Below are 22699 nucleotides of genomic sequence, written 5' to 3' on the forward strand. Positions count from 1 at the left end.
CTAGCTTCAGTGGCTCCTTAGTTATATTTGCTGCATTCAGCTTTTCTTGCTTCTTGCATTGCTCGCATGTAGAAAACCTCTCACTGTTAGCGTTGGTACTGCTGTTTTCTCCGCTTCTTGATGGAACATAACATCTGTCAATATGCAATGCCCAATCAAGGCTGTAATAATCATAACTTTGTAGTACGGTCCGCATGTTCTCGGTGAATTTCAGACCAAGAACTGAAGATGGAAAGATGGATCGATGATACAACCAAATTAGAGGTCCATCAGCCTTCAGACGTCATGAGGAAATCTCACAATCCTTCGTTTTTTCAGGTCAGTTGAGAGCTTGACTTTCTGAAGTCATTGACCTGGGTTGTTTTCAACCAGGTCTAAGTAACCTTGATTAATCGTCAATTGCTCCTTTTTTATGGCAGGTTGAAATTTTACAAGATTCGGGTTCAGGTGTTCATGTGGAACCTTCCATGGCTACTTATCAGCATCTTCTTTACATTTCTGTCCTGGAACCCAGAAAAGTGGTACCTAGTGAATTGCACAGTCTTATCCTGATACAGTGATCCTACATTCATGCGACTTTATTTTAATTATCATTTCAACACTTAATTTCCTCTGATAAATACCAGCTCCGGAGCAATTTGGTATAGGGGTAATAGTGTCCAAAAGATAACAAAAGAAAGTTCAGAAGCTATTTAAGTAAGACATGTCGATTTTGAGGAACATTTATTGATGGAAACTTGTTTCCAACGTTCAAAAATCTAACCATTTTTTTTAAACATTGTTTTAACCACAGTAAAACAATTTATTACTTTCTTTTCATAATCCTTGAGTTTCTTGTTGAATTCTTAGTATCAACCATGACCAGATGAAAGTTTTAAGTTTTATAAATGATCCCGAGACTGGAATGATTTTCAATGTGCAACTATGACACACCCACGTCAGAACCGTTGCCCCAGTTTCTCGGGAGGGGACTTTGAATATAATTTGCCGTACGTCGATCATGCTTCGCCTTGATAAGCCCACATGAAAAGTGCCGTTATTATCCGAGAGGACAGCCCACGGAAGTGCGCGTGAGGGAAATGACAACGGGTACAAATTAATGTTCCACCCAAGAATAAGGACAAAAATAAACCCCCTCAATTTCCCCCCCAAAATGTGAAAAAAAGTTGAGTCAAATAAATACAGATAAAAAATTATATAAAAACGAAAATATGCTTATTCGGTTAAAAAATAACAAGGGTTGTCTCAAATTTGGTCCAGCTTACCATTTAAAACCAATTGCTCTTCGTTTTACTTTTTGTCCCTTTGTTAAAGTTTTGAACGAAAATTAACGCTGCGCGTTACGTAAGAAAGTCTAAACGACAACACGGATCCAGCCAACGAGAACGTCATGTGTACAAATTATAAAAGGACATCCTCCATATCATTTATGAAGGAAAACATTCTCAGCCTTTGTTCTCCAAAATTTTTGAAAAACTTGTGTGGCCAAAACATGAATATTGTTTATCAAACGAAATTACTGATTTCCATTTAGTTTCCGTCCGCAGCACTCGTGATAGAGGTACTTTTATTTACAACATTAGTAGTTCATACAAAAGAAAGAAAAATGCCGTTTCATTTGACATAAGATTATTTAAGTTAAGAAATCTACAGCCCAGGAAGGAGGGTATAAATAAACTGGAAGGACATACAATTGGCTGATGACTGTATGTACATAAATTATAACGGTACCAGAAAACCTAAAATCAATTTTGTGACCCATGATATTCCACTAGAAAGCATAAAGAGAACCACCCTTAGGTCTCCCAAAGTTAGAACTTTTTTTGCGCTGGTAGCCACTTTAAAATTATAATTCTCATAAAATTACACGTAGTCTTTTGGAATTATAAACAAAATGAATGTTTCTAATAAAAGGAAAATGTTTGGAATTGTAATCATAATACAATTAATTAAGGTTTTTAGTTGAGATAAAAGTAAATGGCACGAGCGGGATTCGAACCCACGATCTTCGGCTAGATACGCCGCTGCTCTACCTCTTGAGCTATCGATCCTCTCGGACACTAACTTCCCATCTCAGGAATCAGCCTTGCCAACGTTCAGATCCATTGTAGAAGAATTTGACAACAAATTTTGAACAGTGATCGAAAAGTTACTATTTACAAGTTTATTAAGGATTGATTTAACGAAAGATTTAACGTTTTTAGCACCACATTTCAAACCAGACTTGGGACACCACTTGAAGGAGTGATCTTCAAGTTTAAAGCTGTCCGCAACATCCGCCACAAAACAGCTCCATAGAATAACTGACACAATTAAAAAAAAAAAACTTTTAATACGGTCTGGGCTTTTAGTCTTCTACTCAAAATTAAGAATGAATATAATTTTGTGAAATCATATCTGACCAATAGAACTTACATCAAACAAGATTTCAACAAGATCTATCCAAGCCGTGGTTCCGCATGGACTTGTCGATGACATCCCCAGATCAAACTTGACAACGTAGGCCATGTTTGCAGACGATCTTGCTTTACTAATCAGAGGCAAATAAGGTCTAATCGCGTATAAGCAATTTCAAAATCATGTTAACAAATAGAATAAATAATGGCGTATGAAAGTAAATCCAAAAAAGTCTAACCTAGTATCGCGGATTTAAAACGACACCGATAATCACGGATGCAGTTCGGGTACCCTAAGTTGATTCCGTAAAATATTTATGAGACAACCTCATTAAAAGGTTAATGAATTCAAAACATATCTGATTAAAAGGCTTTTTGGACGAACACGTCTTCTAAAGGCAAGAGTTCTTCACTTTCACTCTTCAACAAAAGGTGGTTACACCTATCAGTACGTTTTACTATTCGAGTTCTGCGGATTATCATCAATGCGCCTAGGTACGATAAATACGGTACTACACCATGATAAAAATATACTATACGTCACCTATATGGTGAAAAAAAGGACCCACTGACTGACCAATCGAATACCACCTTCAGTGATTTTATACAGTCACTCCCGTCGAAATGTGAACTTAGAAGGCTGAAAAGGAGACATGTCCTTGCTGTGCAATAAATTTAGTTTAAAAAAATTTAGTTTCTGAGAACAGCCACTGGGTTGAAACATCATCACAGGTTTCATGTCAATTAGCGAACGCTACTGTATATATTTTTCATTATTTGCCAAACTGTATATTACTAATGACCAATAAAGTTATCTACATTAAAAAACCTTTAAAATGAAAATATTAAGATTATAATTTTTTAAAGAATACTTTATCCAAATGTAAGCGACAAATAGGCTAAAAAGTAAGCTTGTATGTAAGGAAAATACCCCTTGAATTTTTTTAAATTAGCTTAAAAGCATTAAAATTTGAAGCAATAGGAAATCATCGACATCAAAATTTTATTTATTCAAAAAATTTTAATTCCTTAAGGGTTACGCAGTTTTTAATTCGCAGATGTTGGAACAATGTGCAACAAGCCTTGTCGAGTTCAAGAGGTCCAAGCAAACTAGATCAAGGTTGGCTTCTATTTAATTTCAAAATAAAAATAAAAGGAAAGTGACTTTATTTGAAAAATTAATATTTATAATAATAATTCATCATTCTTTAACAACCAGTAAGAAGCCTTAAAAAGGTCATTTATAAATAAAACTTCGTAGTTAGGAAGTTTTCAACGTAATTCCAAGGTTGTTGCGAAACTTAAATGACCACATCTTTTTGAATTGGTAAACAGCGTATCTTGAACGACGAACATATCGAAATACGCCTTTTAAATACAAGTGGAATTTGTTTTTTACCGATTTGTACAAACTGGCTGAACAATTGTGAGAAGTGAAAGTTCTTTAGGAGAGAATTAACACAAGTAACAGTTATTTAATCAATTTGCCCTGCCTTGTTTTATTAATACCTAGACGGATTCTCTTTTAGCGATAACCTTTCGAAAATGAGGGCGTACTTTTATTGTTAAACCGACTTGCCAAATAAATCCCGACTGGGACACAGTCGACGCTTTCATTTTTACAAAACAATGGAAAGACGTAACCAAAAACCAAGTCAGAGGTGAACATGTAACACCAGGCTGTTATATAACTCCTAAGACAAGAAAAGTTTTATTCTTATAAATATTAAAACCTCTCTCAATTTAGGAAAAATATTACTGTAAAGTGAGGGAAAGGAAATAGAAAATGATAAAATTATTTACATGATTTAGATTGAACAATCTTTTGTTAACGATTTCTGAGAAAAAAGGCCGGAAAATGCAATCTAAGAGGTGTGGAATCTAGTAAACACAACGGGGAGGATGTTTGCAGTTACGTTTATAAACGATCTATTTTAATCTGTGCTTTGTATAAGGTTAAAGGTAGTTGGAATTAAGAAGTGGCAAATTAAATCCTGAAATATTTATATATAGCAATACAGAAAAGATCGTTTAAAAAAATCAGTCATAAAATTTGTCATGATGGTTCATATTGCACAATATCTTCTGGTTGTGCAATATAAAAGCTAGTTAGAAATGGCAGTTTGTTGTGAAGATACTTCCACGTTCTGACAGCAACATTTTTGCATGCACATTTTGTAAATTTTTCTGTTTTCAGAATTAGAAAAATCGACCACTTTTTCACTTACGACTTGATCAAGGTGTGATCTTGAAGGAAAAAAAACATATTCAGTTGTTACTGTCAAGCTTTCGATCTAATTTAAGGACATCATCAGGGCAAAACAACCTTAAATGTGACAATCTGTAGACATTATGGTTGTTTTGCCCTGATTATCACCTTAAACTAGGTCGAAAGCTTAGCAATTGCAACTAAATTTGTTTTCTTCTTCAAGACGACACCTTGATCCAGCGTTCTTAAGTGAAAAAACGGTCAATACTTCTAATACTGAAAACAGAAAAATTAACAAAAGAGTAAAAGGCTGTCAGAACGTGGAAATATCTTCACATCAAACTGCCATTTCCAACTAGCTTTTACATTGCACAACCAGAGGATATTGTGGAATATGAACCATCATATCAAATTTTATGGCCGATGATTGTTTTTTTAAATCAACTCTTCTATATTGCTATATATAAACATCCCAGGACTTAATTTGCCACATCTTAATTCCAACTAGCTTTAACCTTCTGCAAAGCTGCTTGACAGTAGCAACTAAATTTGCTTTCTTCTTCAAGACGACACCTTGAACCAGCGTTCTTAAGTGAAAAAAACGGTCAATATTTCTAATACTGAAAACAGAAAAATTAACAAAACGTGCATGCAAAAGAGTAAAAGGCTGTCAGAACGTGGAATTATCTTCACGTCAAAGACTAGCTTTCATATTGCACAGCCAGGATATTGTGCAATATGAACCATCATATCAAATTTTATGGCCGATGATTGTTTTTTTAAATCAACTCTTCTATATTGCTATATATAAACATCCCAGGATTTAATTTGCCACATCTTAATTCCAACTAGCTTTAACCTTCTACAAAGCTGTTTGGCGGTAGCAACTAAATTTGCTTTCTTCTTCAAGACTATACCTTGATTCAGCATGTTCAGTTTGTTAATATTGTAATTATTCATGACTCTTTAAAAAAAAGACAAATCAGAGAAGTGTTATAAACGCACTTTTACAACCTTTCGTGAACATTATAAAAATTATTTTTTTGTATAAAGTTAACTTTTGTCTGACTTCCTTTCAGGTGTTGGCTCAGATTCGGCCAAATATTTACCCCAGCCCCACCTTTTCTTTAATCTCTTCGTTTCATAAAAGCATTTAGTCCCGGAATGGATTTCTGTTAGATAGTATCGACCCAGCTGACCATCCGAGCGAAAAAATACTTTTAAACGTAAATTACCCGAGACTTGTTAAATCAAACGGGCGAGAGAGAGATAGATAGATAGAGAGAGAGAGAAAAAAAAATAGAAAGTTATTTCTTTTCATATCGCATATGCAGATTCTCTTTCGCTCACTAGTAATGGCGATCGGCCATGAAGAGCCGACAAACTTAGAAAGGGAAAATTTTCACCAGTGATGGTCCAGTTGCTCTGTGATATCGTTGTTTGATTTAATAATATGGTTTTTTAACAAGACATTGGATTAACAAAACATTAAAATATCCCAGTAAAATCCCATAAACACTGGGCATTCTCACGAAATTATACATAATACCTTCCTTCCTAACTTCCGCGTGCTCAGTTATCTATCAATATCACCTCAAATAAAAAAGTAATAATGAATCAACGATTAAACCCTCATTAAACTTTCTGTGCGGAACAGCCTCCTTAATTAACTTCAACTACAGCCATTGATCTCTGGAAAGTACTAAATAATAATAAATAAAATACAAAGCTGCAGGTCAATGGAAGGGGTCAATAGTTGAGGAAAAATTGCCTTCGACCTGCATGTACCATAATCTCGGTTACAACTAAATAGATCTCTCATGCTTTTGACTTACAGTTTTCTAACCATTAAAGTCTCATGCCAGAACTAGTGGAAAAAATTCTGGTAAACTCTTCTAATCTATTCCCAGACCAAGAGCTTTCACTATCAGAATTTTTCTGCACAGTTGTTTCACCTTGTAGATTAATCGTACAGGAGCCTTTCTTGACATTGAGAAAGGTCATTACGTAATTAAAGCATGTCCTTCCGCGGGAGTAGCGCTAGGCACCGTGTTTAGCCAATCCTCAAGATAGTTTATACTGCACATACCTCAACTGTTCTACCATCATTCTTCCAAGTTCTCATGTATAGCAAATCGGTGTAGACAATGAAAAATTAGTATCAATGAAAGCAAATTGATCAAATAAAGCGAGTCTTTTCAAACACCCTTCGACTGTTGGATAAGATTGCTGCGACTACTGGTCTCTGGTCGCGGGAGTAATGCATGGCAGTATGTTTGAACCAATGCTTATCTTTATACCGAATGTCCAATTTACACCTACCAATCTCCTTGCATCCTGCCGATTATACAGCAGTTCATCTTCACTCTGATCCTACAGTTGTTTCGGTATATCTTCATTGGTGTGTTATATAGTAGATTGATATACACAACGGAAAATTAATATCAATTGTCCCATGTCTTTAAACAACAGGGATGCTTGGACCAATCCTCTATTATCCTTTACACAGCAGATGGCATAACTGCATCTATCGTAACATCCTTTCCAGTTGATACACTAGAACTGAAAAAATCGATCCTACATCACGCCGGGAACTTACCGAGTTATCTCACAAATAGAATATAGGTATGGTTAAATTACTATCAATTAAATCAAATCTGTCACGTGACAAGTTAAACAACCCTATACTCGATCTTCTGTAAGGGACCATTCTTTCGCGTCCGGTATAGATTCGCTGAAACAGACTACTGCTCTCTGGTCGCGGTACCACAAGGACACTGGGACCAACCCCTATTATCCTTTATCCTTCACTGATTACATATAAGTATTGAAACATCATTGCTCCAACAGCACTCTAATCACAGTATCGCAGGGATGTTACAGTAGAACTGATCGATCCTATTCCTAGTCGTGATAACGAAAGGCAGATGTCCAACTTCAGTATCGCAGGAATGCTTTGGTCAACCCGCTATTATCCCTTATTCTTCACTGATGTACATCAGTATTGAAGCATCGATCGTACTGCGATGGCAGCGGTACATGGACCAACCCACCATCTTTAACTGATGATACAGCAGTCCAACTTAACCTAGGATCCTGCGCTGTTGACAAGCAATATCTCTACCCTGATAATACAGTTGTTTCGGAAGACCTGTAGGCAAGAGGGATGAAAGATGATATGACCCTCCGAATCAAATTCGACAAAATCTTTTTCAAAAGTTACTATCCAAAAATATGCATACGGTTTGTTTTTTAACTAGATTCAAGGTTAACATAAGAACTAAGCAGAAACTGCGGACTTCTTTACAATCTTATAGGAAGACAATCAAATCTATTGATGAAAAACAGACTAAAAGTACTTTAAAACATTACTAAAACCGATTTGGTTGTACTGTTCAGAACTGTGTGAAAGTGATAAACCTACACGTTTGGAATTTAATACTACCCTCCAGGACGAGCTTAAAATAAATTTTATACAAAATATTTTGCACAGATCCATCCTATAAGGCGGCTGAAGCGAATGGCCTCATTTCTGTGGAATAGTCATCGATGAGAGTGCTAATGAAATAATGTCATGTGCTCCCCTCAATGTTGTCTTATATGTTTATATAATTATATTTAAGTATAATGAAATTACATATTGTAATAAAATAATAACTTTTAATTTTTAGGTAACTCAAATTTTCCACAGATTCTTTTGTTAGATGCCTTCCACAAGTCAAATTTTCTTTTATAAATGAATTTTTGAATTGATGTTTAACTTATACAGTCAAAAATAAATCTGATGTTTGCTTGCCGATAAAAATTTTTTATTTTATTTTTAAAACTAAAAAACACAAAATTCTTTCACGTTCCAAAATTAAGTTTAAATAAACAATTCACCAGTAATTTCCGCGGCAAATAAATTTTAAGAGTAGAAGCTAAAAAAATAATCAACAATTTTTTTAGTCCCGAACAAGGGTCTAATTTAATTACTTTGTTAAGTTTAAGTGTTAAATTTCTCAAAGACCGTTACTGACGGTTAATGTAGGTTGAGAATGAAAAGTGAAAACGTGCCCGGAATGGTTTATAAAGGCGCGTCTCCACCCACACGTCTCTATCATCAAATAATTGCAAAATATCTAGTTTTACAACAATGCCCCGATAAGGTCAAGGGGAAAAAAACGACATATAAATTTGATAAAATTCTAATCATATCGCAATTAAATGCAACATTATACGACAATCATCCCATTTGAACGTTTTTTTTTTTACTTTTAACCTTAGTCCAAATGTTAAAACTTTCGGGTAAATTGTTCAATATAAAACATGACCGGGGGATTTTTCGATAAGCCGAGAGCTCGATTGGTGTCAAAACATCAAATAACTGGAATTTCAGTGATTGGAGAAAGACAGAATATACCTTTCTATCGATTTGTGATCGTACTTTTTCTCCCAATCATCTGAGGAAATTCTTTTACCTGATTACACCTCTCAATTTCTTGTTAGCCGGCTAGAAAATCCATTTAAGAAGATAAATAGTCAGATGAATTTTAATCGGGTACCTTGTGAAAACATAAAAAAATCTATAAATTTAAAATTTTTCAAAGTAATAAGCTTCTTTTTTTTTAAATTGTATCGGTGCCACGTTTCACCGGCTAAACTAGCACAACTTTAAGGTCAACTGGGTCGAGACCTCCGGTAATTTATTCATTCCAGTCTCGAGGTAAAGGCGTAGAAAGAAAGAGATGGGTAAAATTCGCTTTCGTTTTCTTAAGGAAAAAACAAACACCAAATCCGGTTTTTAAATTTCTTTTATTTTGAATCCAGTGAGTCAACCTGGTGCTTAAACGGCCCTCCGGGGGGGGGGGATCGGCTATATATGGTGTAAAACACACTCGTCTCATGACCTTACTTGAAGACGCATTCAGGATAATAAGCTTATTTAGACCAAGGACTTAATAGCGTTAAAAGGAACAATAAAAGTCCTTTTTAATGGAATTTTAACAAAAAACGAAGCATTAAGGTATACTTTAAGTCAAAAACCTGTCAAAACGTCATCAATTTCTGCAAGGTTACATAAAGATTTATTTATTTCCAAAGGCATGATAAACATTGACTTATCTTAAAAAGCAATGACGTGAGCATTTTATTTACCTAAAACGAAGTAGCTACAAAAACACCTACAAATATTTTTTGCTGTGCTACAAAATTTCTTTACTTTTTAATAATTTGTAAAGGAAATATACATACATTATAATAATTACAATTTATCGGCTTGAACTTAATCACCGATTGCTGTTTTCAAACCGGATAAGAAAACTACAACAAAAATTTTCCAATAAAACTAAATGTTAGATTTTCCCCCTGACACTTTGCAATCTTATGGCATATATCACGTGCGTTATTGAAATAGTTGAGAAACAAAAATTATTTTGTATTCTTTCTTTGAACATAGGTGTATTACAAGGCTTGTTAAACCCGATTTACATAATAATACTATCCGTGCGTGTTTTTCCAATTTCCTAAAGACAATGAACAACGCATCCAAAAGGCAGACAACAAGGCAGATTTTATGTCGAGACATGCCCACGTATAATAATTTTTTTTTATAAAGCAAACAGAGATTTTATCAATGCTTTCTTCAAACAGAAACGTCCTTACGTAACTTAAAGATGAAATTCCTTGGTAATTAGCATTGAAAATCTGTTGACATTTACAGAAGAGAAATCGAGGGGGGGAAGGGGAGATTCCCGATTTTTATAAAATGGATTTACGCTGTTTCCGAGGTGAAATCAAATACGATAAGTTAAATATTTTGACTGTAGGTAAAATTCGGAACAGGAACAGTTCGAAAGCTGACTTTTTCCACATCCGATTGATACGGTGTCACCGTTGGATTATGTGGGTCAACCGCACATAGCACTAGTGGAAATAATTGCCGTTTGAAGGACAAAGACTGTTATTGTACTTGATCGAAGTGGTAGGACAGAAACACAGTATCAATCATTCCATACTTTTGCCTTTAAATTAAGCCAACTGGAATATTGTAAGCATTCCGCATAATTGAATGAACTGTTACGGTGAACATGTACATATTTACTTGTGTGTCTTATAGCGCTAGATTTCATTTAAAAATAAACCTTTATCTCTGCAAAACGCTTCACAGTCAAATGAAAGATAAAAAGTGACCAGTGATACGTTAAGGATGATTTGTTCCTCAGTGAAATCCTGAATCTACTCACACGGAAATAGAGAAACTTTCCACGCCAACAATTAGTCATAGTGACAATTAATGCTTTAAAAAATACATTCCCGTGTTGAAAAAAATTAATACAGGTTAAAAACGCTATATGATCCTTTTCAATTTCCTTCAATGAAAGTTTTTACAGGTATGTAAACAGAAATAATTGCGAATCTTGTGTGCGTGAAAGTGTTTCGTTTCTCTCCATCTTAGTCTAACCACTCGTTGACGCTCTCACCCAGGGCTTCCTAGTTGTACGTGCACCCCAAAGAGAAATTTACAAAACTAATAAAACGTTCAACGGTAGCTGCAGTTCAACTTTATACTGGAAGATATTTAGAAAGCTAATGAAATTTTGAAAAGTGAAGAGAAAAAACCTCGGTTTGTGAGAATTTTTCGATGGAACTGGAAGTTACGTGTAGAATTATTATATACAACCGAAAATGTATTTCAATTTGGTTCATTAGTATCTCAGTAACGTTATTTTTACCAGAAGTGTATTACAACATTACACTGGAATGTACGTGGCAAATAAATACACATTGTATTGATAAGAAAGGGTTTATGTAAAGTTAGTTCTACCGAAGATGTATTTTTTTATTACAAAAGAAACGTTATTTCTACAAAAGCTGTGTTACAACTAAAACTGGAAAATGTGTGGAAAAGAAATACACATTCAATATAGAACTACTTAGGTTTATGAGCATTTATACATCTTTTCTACATAAGCTGTGTTCCAACTTTAGCTAGTAGAAATATGTGAGAAAAATTATACGCATTCAATAGAGAAGAACTATGGCTTATGAGCATTTACACATCTTTATTTCTACATAAGCTGTGTTACAACTTTAGCTTGTAAAAATATGTGAGAAAAATAATACGCATTCAATAGAGAAGAACTACAGTTTATGAGCATTTATAGAACTTGATTAAACCTGTGTTTCAACTAAAACTGAAATGTATGTGGAAAATGAATTCACATTCGGTAGAGAACAACTTGGATTTATAAGCATTTATACAACTTTATTTCTACATAAGCTGTGTTACAACTAAAACTGGAAAATGTGTGGAAAAGAGATACACATTCAATGTAGAACTACTTAGGTTTATGAGCATTTGTACATCTTTATTTCTACATAAGCTATGTTCCAACTTTAGCCAGTAGAAATATGTGAGAAAAATTATACGCATTCAATAGAGAAGAACTATGGTTTATGAGCATTTATAGAACTAAATTTCTACAGAACCTATGGTCTAACTAAAAATGGAAAATATGTGGAAAATGAATTCAATAGAGGACAACTTGGGTTTATGAGCGAGCATTTATAGAACATTATTTCTTTATAAGGTGCATTCAAACTTTGTATACAACAGCTTGTAAAAATATGTGAAAAATACTACTTATAGAGAAGAACTACGGTTTATAGAACTTGATTTAACCTGTGTTTCAAAACACAACAACTGAACTTTTTTTCAACTGAAAAATATGTGGAAAATGAATTCACATTCGGTAGAGAACAACCTGTGTTTATGAGCATTTATACAACTTTATTTCTACATAAGTTGTGTTGCAACTTTAGCCTGTAGAAATATGGAAAAAATAATACAGATTCAACAGAAATGAACTATTCTTTATGAGCATTTATAAAACTTGATTTCTAGAGAATCTGTATTTCAACTAAAACTGGAAAATATGTGGAAAATAAATTCACATTCGGTAGAGAACAACTTGGGTTTATTAAGGTTTATAGAACTCTATTTCTACATAAGTTGTGTTCCATATTTAGCCTGTATTAATATGGAATAAATAATACACAATTCAACAAAAAAGAACCATGGTTTATGAGCATTGAGAACTTGATTTCTATAGAAGCTGTGTTTCAATATTAGTCTGGAAATAGGTGAAAAATAAATACTTATGTATTCAATAGAGAAGAACTTGGGTATATGAACATTTATGAAACGTTATTCCTACCGAAGAATGTACCAACCTTAAGAAATGTGTGAAAATAAATACATATGCATTTAATACAAAACTTGAGTTTATGAAACGTTATTTCTACAGAAGCTGTGTTCCAACTATAGACTGTAGAAATAAGTAAAAATTCAATACATTCGATATAGAAGAACGTGTGATTTACGAGCATTTATAGCTACATAAGATGTGTACAATTTTCGACTGGAAGAAATGGGTGAAAAATAAATCCACATTTTATAGTATGAACGAATGAATGAATATCTGCGAGATGTTATTTCTACCGAAGATGTTTTTTATGTTTATACTGGAAGATGGCCGGAAAGTAATAAAAATTTGATAGAGAATATCGATTTATGATTTTTGGAAATAACGGTTTATCTACTTTAGGTGTATTTCAACTTTGAACTGCAAAATCATCAATCACGTTGTGATTCATCATCATCAAAATCATCAATCTTCACAAGAAACGTTCTTGTACCTAAGCCTTACGATTCAATTGCTGTAATATTAATATTCAATCATCATAAAAATTATTGTTACTATAATGTCATTTATTTATTACTCTACATAATTATTATCATTAGGTTTTAGGTTTCATTTGCTTGAAAAAAGGTTTCATTTGCTTGAAAAATGGTTTCATTAGATTGAAAAAAGGTTTAATTTGATTGAAAAAAGGTTTAATTTGATTGAAAAAAAGTTCCATTTGATTGAAAAAAAGGTTTTATTTGATTGAAAAAAGGTTTGATTTTCTTGAAAAATGGTTTCATTTGATTGAAAAAAGGTTTCATTTGATTGAAAAAAAAGTTTCATTTGATTGAAAAAAGGTTTCATTTGATTGAAAAATGCTATAAACTGGAAAAATGTAGAAAATAAATTTTAAAAATAAATAATAAACCCATTCGATAAAGAAGAACTTGGTTTTATCAGCATTTATGAAACGTTATTTTTATCGAATCAGCATTTCATAATTTTCAGATCACTTTTCCATTTTATCATAGCTCATATTCGTTTGAATTTGTCACAGTGAAATTCACTATTTTTTATAATTGTCACTAAAATCATTATTACTACATTAATTACTTAATAACTATTTGAAAAAGTTGCCAATTTCATAATGGATATACTGAGACAGAATCAATTATTAAAAACGCGTGTATGTTAAAATGGTTTTCATAAAAAGAAACCACCTTAACACGACTGAATGGGACTGTTTATTTACAAATACACTTATACATTTTATTCGCGAAAATAAATTAAATCTATGAAGCAAAAGGTTTTTTTAAATATCTTACATTAAGAATTATAGTAATTAATAAAAACTATGTTTCCTTAATAACAATTAAGACGATACATAAGCAATACAATATTCCGAAAAATTGAACTAAAATCATAAAAATCAGTAAAATCTAAGCGGTGGATTGAAAGTGTTCATTTTCATTAACATGCGCAATAAATAAAAAAAACCGTTCAAGATACGATCAACTCGTACATTTTTTCAAGAAAGGATTAATTGATCTTTCTTTTAACAATTACATAACCTTTCAATGCTAAATTATTTTTACACTTTCAGACTTGTTACACTAGGAAATACTATTTTTGAAAGAAATCCGAGAAATCTAGATTCGGTGCTTTTTTTTATCCAACAACCAGTGTATTTACGGATGGTTAGGACCTATTCACGACGCAATAGGGTGCAGATTTGTTTATTTTGGCTTTAAACAAATCAAGGGAAACTTGGCATACCAAGAACATCCACGCTTATCTTACTCTATTACAAAGTAAGTCAAACAGTAAAGTCAAAATTTGAACACTTCCTGCACTTCTTGCTTGGAACAAATTAATCTGTACAAAAAAAAAAATTAACCGATCACGCAATCATAATAAATGCTCAAAAGTTCAAGACGTTAAATCACTAAACGCCAGTTTTATCTGTTGGGGCAAGAAAATACAAGATAGCTAAGTTCTTAGAGCTGTGCTTATTTTTTTTTTTAATCTTAATATTTCCGGATTTTAACAATCTTCAAATTACTATAAATTTCAAAGAAGTTTTAAGATAATAACTTTAAGCGAAAGCTCCAGATAATTTTATTAAATCCTCTTAAAGATTAAAAAGTTTTGAATAAAATTTCTCTTCGTATCTGCGATTTGGGCGATCTATGGTCTTTAAGGTGAAAATAGAAAAAAATCGCTTGTTAGCACGAAACAAACAATCGGTTATAGCCAATAAAAGTGATTACAATATATAAACACTTTTTTCCTGCAGAATTCACTTTCAAAAACTTCGCAATCTTAAGTACAAACCTAGTTTGGTTTAAAAAAAAAATGTTTTGGTAATAAGTGTTACTACTGCAAGTCCCAATGATGCAACTGGCCAAAATTAAACAAACAATTCGTGTAATAAATCATAACAGGTTAAGTAGAAATCGCATGAGCGTGACATAAAATAATAATTTAACTTTCTCAACTTTTTAGTTAAACAATTTCACAGATTCGCATCGATAAATACAATTTCTTCAATCTCCATTTAACTTTAGTATTATTTAACATGCAATAATAGGAATATTTTCTACTTGTCCCATCCAAGAAAAAGAGGAATTATCGCGTCAGAGTGATGGGCCAAATTTAAATCCGATCGTCGGGAAAATTGTAGATTCAGCCTTAGAAAAGAGAAAAGTAAGAAACTGGGGGAATGAAGGGTTTTTGAACTTTCGATTCCCTCCCTGGGGAAAGTATTGAAACTATGCATCTTTTTTCCTGCATTTTGCAATGTTTGAAACACTTGCATCTACTCTGAAGACTATGAGAAAAAAGGACGAGGGAATTAATTTATTAATTAGTCGAATCGTAACGTGACGATTTAGTTTCAGCAGTGCCTTTATTTTAATATCTTTTTTTTTTAACAAAGTATATTTTGTTCTTTTAATGGTTTTGTCCATACAAACCTTAATAAACGAACTCAACTGTTTTAAAACTTTATTTATCTGCATGACTAGAATTAAAAAAATTAAAAGTCTTCTAGATGTTAAGGGGATTTAAGTTCTGAATCGAACAAGTCGAATACTATGATTTCATCATAAAATTTTACTGGTGAAGGTTCAGTACGATATGAATTAAAAATCAAAAAATGAATGCAAGTATGACAGAGAAGAAATTGTGAACGTTATTTCGACAGAAGCTGTTTCATCTAAACTCAAAAATATGTGAAAAGTAAAATACACATTTAATAGAGAAGAACTTGTGTTTACGAGTATTTATGAAACGTTATTTCTACAGATGCTGTGTTCCATTTAAAACATGAAAATATATGAAAAGTAAGATATATATTTAATAGAGAAAACATCGGTTTATGTGAATTTATGAAACGTTATTTCTTCATAAGCAGTGTTCCTTCTTAAGACTGGAGAAATATGTGAAAAATTTATACACACTCGATAGAGAAAACATCGGTTTATGTGAATTTATGAAACGTTATTTCTACAGAGGCTGTGTTCCATTTAAAACACGAAAATATGTGAACAGTAAGATATGTATTCAATAGAGAAAACATCGGTTTATGTGAATTTATGAAACGTTATTTCTTCATAAGCAGTGTTCCTTCTTAAGACTGGAGAAATATGTGAAAAATTTATACACACTCGATAGAGAAAACCTCGGTTTTATGTGAATTTATCGATCTTTATTTCTACAGACGGTATGCTTCAACTTTAGACATGAGAAATGTGAAAAAATAAATAAACATTCCATAGAGAAGAACTTGTGTTTACGAGTATTTATGAAACGTTATTTCTACAGAAGCTGTGTTTCATTTAAAACACGAAAATATGTGAAAAGTAAAATACACATTTAATAGAGAAGAACATGGGTTTATATGCATTTATGAAATGTTATTTCTACAGAAGCAGTGTTACTGTTCAACTTTAGAAATATGTGAAAAATAAATACACATTCGATAGAGAACAACTTGGGTTTATTAGCGTTTATAAAACTGTATTTCTACAGAAGCTGTTCCAAATGTAGATTGGAGGGAAATAAGAATTTATTGTTTTTTGATTATGTTAGAAAATATTTCCATGTGTTTTTTTTTAAATACAAACTTATTTATTTTCATTTATTTGGAAGGTTCGGGAATTTACTCACATTCAGCATCTTCTTTTGTAAAATCCCGAAACGCCAAATAAATGAAAAGAAGTAAGGTATTTCATTTTTTATTTTTCATTAACAAAAAAATATGGAAATGTTTTCTAACATAAACCAAAAAATTTAAATAAGACAAATTAGTTTTAAAAATTCCGTGTTTAAAATGAAACGCCTTTAAATGAAAACATTCGATAGAAAAGAACTTGGGTTTATGAGCATTTATGAAACGTTATTTTTGCAATGTTTGAAACTCTTATATCTACTATGAGAAAAAATGACGAGAGAATTAATTTAATTATTCCGATCATTCAGTTTTATGCAATACTTTTACATTTATTATCTTTTTAATATTAAAAAAATATATTTTGTTTTTCATTTCATAGTTTTGATCATCAAAGCGTTAATAAACAAACTCACCATGCTTTAAACCTTTTTTATTTATCCGCATGGCCAGAATTAAAAGGCTTCTAGTTGTTACAGAGATTAATTTCTGAATCGTAACTCGAAAACTATGATTTCAGCATAAAATTGGCTGGTGAAGGTTCAGTGTGATATGAATTAAAAATCTTCCTTTCACTAGTTTCCCTGCTTTCCCCGGAGGGTCAACGCAAAATCTTGAATCTGTATGGATACTTGAAAAGGCTCGACTTATGAAACATTATGAAAAAAAGTTTTATTCGTATAATCAATGAATGAACGTTCAATTATTTTCCCCCAACTATTTTTTCGCAAGCCTTTAATTTTGTTTTATCGTCTTTTGTGATTACACGCCTGGCGTACAGTTTTACATATGACCTTATGCGAATGGAATAGTAATGCCTATTGCAATTTGTCACAAAAACCAAGGCTCATGATTTAAATTGATAATATAATTTTTTTTTTTACTTTCTCCATTTTTTAAACTTTTTCGAAAGATAATGCCTGCGATCCATGCTTCACCTAACAACTTTCCTTCTTCTATTTCCCTTTAAAACCTGATTCTTTTTTCAAACTTGTGATTTGCATTCTTGCAATCAATCGTTTGGCAACGGTCCTTCCAGGCGACACGGTTCGTCACCACCAGTGAACACGGGCAATACTTACAATTCACCCGATGCTGAATTAAAATAGTGGCGTGCATTGCCATTCGGTTATTTATTTGGACTTCTTTACACGCAGTTAGTTTCAAAGCCGACTATATTAATTATTAATGAAAGAATCGTGATGGAATAATTATGAAATACCTTTGGTTCCAAGAGTAAGGATGTTCAAACCGCCTCCAGACAAGTAATATAAAGTACATTAGAAAGAAATAATGCTTAAGGGTCCTAAAATCTAATACTCGGAACTCAACTTGCAACCTTAGCTCGCGTCAATGAAAAAGATACTCCAACAAGATTTATGCCATCAGGACATTGAACGTCATGGGGTCGAAGATGATTTTGAATTGACCAAACTTAACTGGGTTTCCGAGCACCCAAGAAGGAAATGAAACAAACGAATTTTTCCAAGCTGACACACCGCTGACTACACAAAGAATCAGCTATAATGTCTGTGACTACCAAGGAAAAGGGAGATCTATCGATGTGAAAAGAAAGAAATTTCGAAATGCATAAAAGGGTCGAAGGACGGAAACTGGTGTCTTGACAGACTTCAGACTCAATGAGTTATATGAAAAAGACGCATTGTAATGTTAATAAACACATAAAAGAACACGAGACAGATTTACTATCTCGATTGATGAACTATACTCCATAGATAAAAATATGTACCTATGTCAACCATTGAAAAGTTGACTATGGAAAAGAAGCTCTTAAATCGAGAATGACATCCCCCAAAATATTGCAGATTTAACTCCTGGGTGATGAATTTACTTTGAACTAGGAGAATGAGATGGCTATAGCTATTGGACCGTGTCCATCGAAATAGATCTATTTTGCTCTTAATTTGGCCTTTCCGATCATCAGTTAATTATATGTAATAAAACAGTATGTGTAGATTTTTCCAAGGATTACCATCTCGACTGCTGAACTCTACTTCACAGGTGAAAGTGTGTACCTTCGTCAAACAGGGAAAAGTGAAAAACACACAAGCTCTTAAAAGAAGTATCTCCTATTTCTCCTGGAGTATGTGGGGTGATCCACCTGCACTTTGGTCGTAGGTAGCTCTGTGCGAAGTAACTATAGGACCTAATGCACTGTGTCCATCAATATAGGTATATTTTGCTTTTAGTTTGTTCTTTTCCTTTCATCAGTCAATTAATAAAACCAGTATGTGTGGATTTTTCAAAGGATTACGAGACATATTTACCATCTCGACTGCTGAACTCTACTTCACAGGTGAAAGTGTGTATCTTTGTCAACCAGGGAAAAGTGAAAAACACACAAGCTCTTAAATGAAGTATCGCGTATTCCTCCTGGAGTCTGTAGGGTGATCCACCTGCACTTTGGTCGCTTTGTGCGAAGTGACTATAGAACCTATTGCTCTATGACTATCATGTGGTATTTTGCTCTTAGTTTGGTTGTTTCCTATCATGTTGGTCTATAATCCGAGTTTCGGTTTCTCGCCATCTTCTGTGCTAGTTTTACTAAAGTTTTAACCAAGATAAGTCTTTTATTTAGTGAAGATTATCATACTGATTCTTCTTCTTTAATATATCAGTAAAATATAGTACCAACTTCAATCTTAAAATAGTTTTACAGTCTGGTGCATCTATTATCTTTGAAACCGTGTTTAACTTCGTCTAAAGTGAATAAATTAAATTTGCATCGGATGAAAGCACACATAGGAATGTACAGTCTGTTCACTGATGTAGGCGAATTTACGGCAATGCAAGGAAAGTACAAGTGTCACTTGCTAAATCATAAATGAAAACCGGATAAGTTCAAGCCTATACTTTCACGCATGACGGTTATCTTCACACATAAAATCATCGGCTGTTATGACTAAGTCACCGCAATTAAACTTCTGGTTCATCTGAAACGAACGATTTCTGGTTGAAATCCCAATGAGATGTCAACTTTTACTGATTTTGGAATATTGTAGAAGGCCTAATGGACTTAGTAAAGATTCTAGGTCTTTGAATAATTTTGTTTTAAAGTTTTTAAGATCAGGTTTCAAGGGAATTAGACCTTTAGGTCTCTTGCACGTCCACACTTCATCTTCACCGATCATCTTCGCCCTGTTCATCTTAAAGGCTCACCTACAAGGTCGAGGTACACAGGTCACGCCCATATTTCGGAAAAAAACAATTCCTACCATGCCCACTGCCAGGAAAATGAAAAAACGACAAAGCATAAAAGCAAGAAAAACGGAAAGATTGCAGAAAAAGAACGCCAACGATAAACGAATCCGTTTTTCCTGCTGATTCGGACAAACTGGCACGTACGTGACACCGGGAGACGGTTCCGGTCACACAGTGGGGAAAAATTTTACCGGAAAAGTTTTTCGAATCATGTTCAACTGTGGCACAACTTAAATAGTGTTAAGTTGTCTGATCTTAAAGATAGCCATCATTCCGCCAGTGAGAGGGAAAGGTTTTTTGAAATTTTTACACCTTACTTTTTGGTTTAGCAATGCGAATATAAATCGAACAAGCTAACTTTAATCTGAAATAATTAAGGACAGTATGATAATGGCAAATATTTTTTTTGCGATATCAAAGACAACAAAACACTCGAGTCTCGATTAATTTAGACAGGATAAACACGTTTTGTACAAATTAAAATTCTTATGAAACGAACGGTCGTACAGGTAGGAAAAGAAACGCTTTGATCAAAGGCCAAAGGACGTAGGAGTGAAACGAGAAATTCATGCTTTGCAACTTAGAAATGGGTGCTCTTCTGACTTTCCAACCGACAAAGGGCAAGGTCAAAAAGTCAAAGTTTTCGCGACAGTACAGGTAGAAAGTAAAAAAAAACCGTTCACGCCCAGATTTTGTAAAGAATATTTTTTTTTGTGTACCTTAATGATCAATTCGATCTCCGGGACGTCGCCGTTCTCGACTCCGTTGTGGTTGTTCATTTCGTCGGACATTTCAGTAGCACAGGTCACACACTCACAAATGCGAAGGTGGTTTTGAATGTGGGGGTAAAGATTGTTGCTTTGAAACAAAAAAAAACCCGGCGGGGAAACAAACAAGACCACGTCTCTGCACAGACTGTTGCACACTCTCGCTTCTGCAAGGGCGAACGGCAATGGCGGTTACACGGATTCTCCCACCCAGTGCTTTCTCGATTAACACCAAGCCCGCAATTATTCGAAAACTGACAAAGTCAAAGAACAAACTTGCTTCTGGCAATAGTACACAACAAGAATATTCACACCACAATATACAATTTTCGCATCGGTTTAGAAAACTTTGCTTGCTTGACTTTTCCATCTTCAATGAAGTACAGAGTGAGATGGAAAGCATTGCAGGTGGATTGAATCAAGTAACAAAATTGCTTACTAATTTTTTCTGAAATTTATTTTAAAAGTCTTTAAGTTTTATTATTTAATTTTATAATCATAAAAAAATTGTAAAATTTACTAATTTTATTTATTAATAATAGCAATGTGTAATATTTAGTGACCATTAAGTAATGATTATTTAGAGATTGTGAGATGCGGTCTGGTGTGATGTGTCATTTTCTTTATAATGCCAACGTTTTAATCTTTATTGAGGCCTGGGATTTATAATTGATTTAAACTGTACAAATACATATACGATATGACTATGAATTTATACAATGATGTTCAAAATAAAGAAATTTTAGATTTAATCAAAGTATTTGGTTATTTTTATAATGGATTTAGTTTAAGTGTGTTTTTTTTAAATACATTTTTTAATACAATTTAAGTCTAAGAAGACAAACTTTGAAGAAAGCTCTATAAAAATTTACATACTTATTCTGGAAATTTTGTTGTCTATATTTTTATTTTATGTTGAAAAGGGGAACATTTGAAAAGGAAATACGATACGACTGAAATATTTGTAGTTTTGTGGAAAGTTGTACATCTGTGTATTGTGTATTTGCTGATACACATTTTTTTTAAATATTATAAAATTAAAATAAAATATTATAGTTATTAGTATACAAAATAATAATGACAATAAGAAAAAATATAAATGTAAATGGTAAAACTGTTATTACTGATAGGAAAAAACCATAAGATTACCCATCAATAAAAATGCCTATAAAACAATTGATATATTTCTTTCATTATATTCTTTAAGTAAACATTCCACCAAACCAATAAAAATTGGTTATGATGAAGAAGATAGAACCTAGTCAAAAAAAACCTAGCCAGGTTCAAAATATTAAAATGTTTGTTCGGAGTCTGAAAGACTTAAATATGTACCACACTGGCTCTTTTTTAAAATAAACTGTTACAAAATGTTAATGACTGACGACCACTGTTCTAACCACTGCGTTAACTCACCTGAGGAAGGATTAAAATAAATCCGGAACGTTGTTGATTAAAAGAAAAACTGGTTATTTTTTTTTAGATGACCTATTATCCCACCTTCGAGAAGAAAATTTCATAAGTTAATGTGTGTGTCTATTATATATATATATATATATATTTTTTTTTTTTTTTTTTTTTTTTTGGGGGGGGGGTTTGATGCAGAATACAATTATTTATTTCCTCCACTGCTCTATTGTGGAATCCCTATAGCTTATAGCCACAAATTGAAAAGTGCACTATTCCTTATAAAACTTGAGCACTTTCCTCGGTGCCTCTTTGTGGATTTCCTTGGGTAAAAGAAATGTCCTACCGAAGTGGCTGTACTG

General features: G+C 33.0%; 1 protein-coding gene across 1 annotated transcript in view; it reads right to left on the reverse strand.

The window, feature by feature from the left end:
- The window catches only part of LOC106670249 (chloride intracellular channel exc-4), a 34130-nt gene extending 13002 nt beyond the window's left edge, over positions 1-21128 (reverse strand). The window contains exon 1 of the mRNA XM_014400421.2: positions 20886-21128. Coding sequence (XP_014255907.1) covers positions 20886-20957 — 72 coding nt within the window. The 5' untranslated portion in view covers positions 20958-21128. The remainder of the gene's footprint in view (positions 1-20885) is intronic.
- Between the last annotated feature and the right edge of the window lie 1571 nt (positions 21129-22699).

The sequence above is a fragment of the Cimex lectularius genome, unplaced genomic scaffold, assembly GCF_000648675.2.
Source record: "Cimex lectularius strain Harlan isolate CLEC.00 unplaced genomic scaffold, Clec_2.1 scaffold520, whole genome shotgun sequence".
In the NCBI taxonomy this organism is placed as follows: domain Eukaryota; kingdom Metazoa; phylum Arthropoda; class Insecta; order Hemiptera; family Cimicidae; genus Cimex; species Cimex lectularius.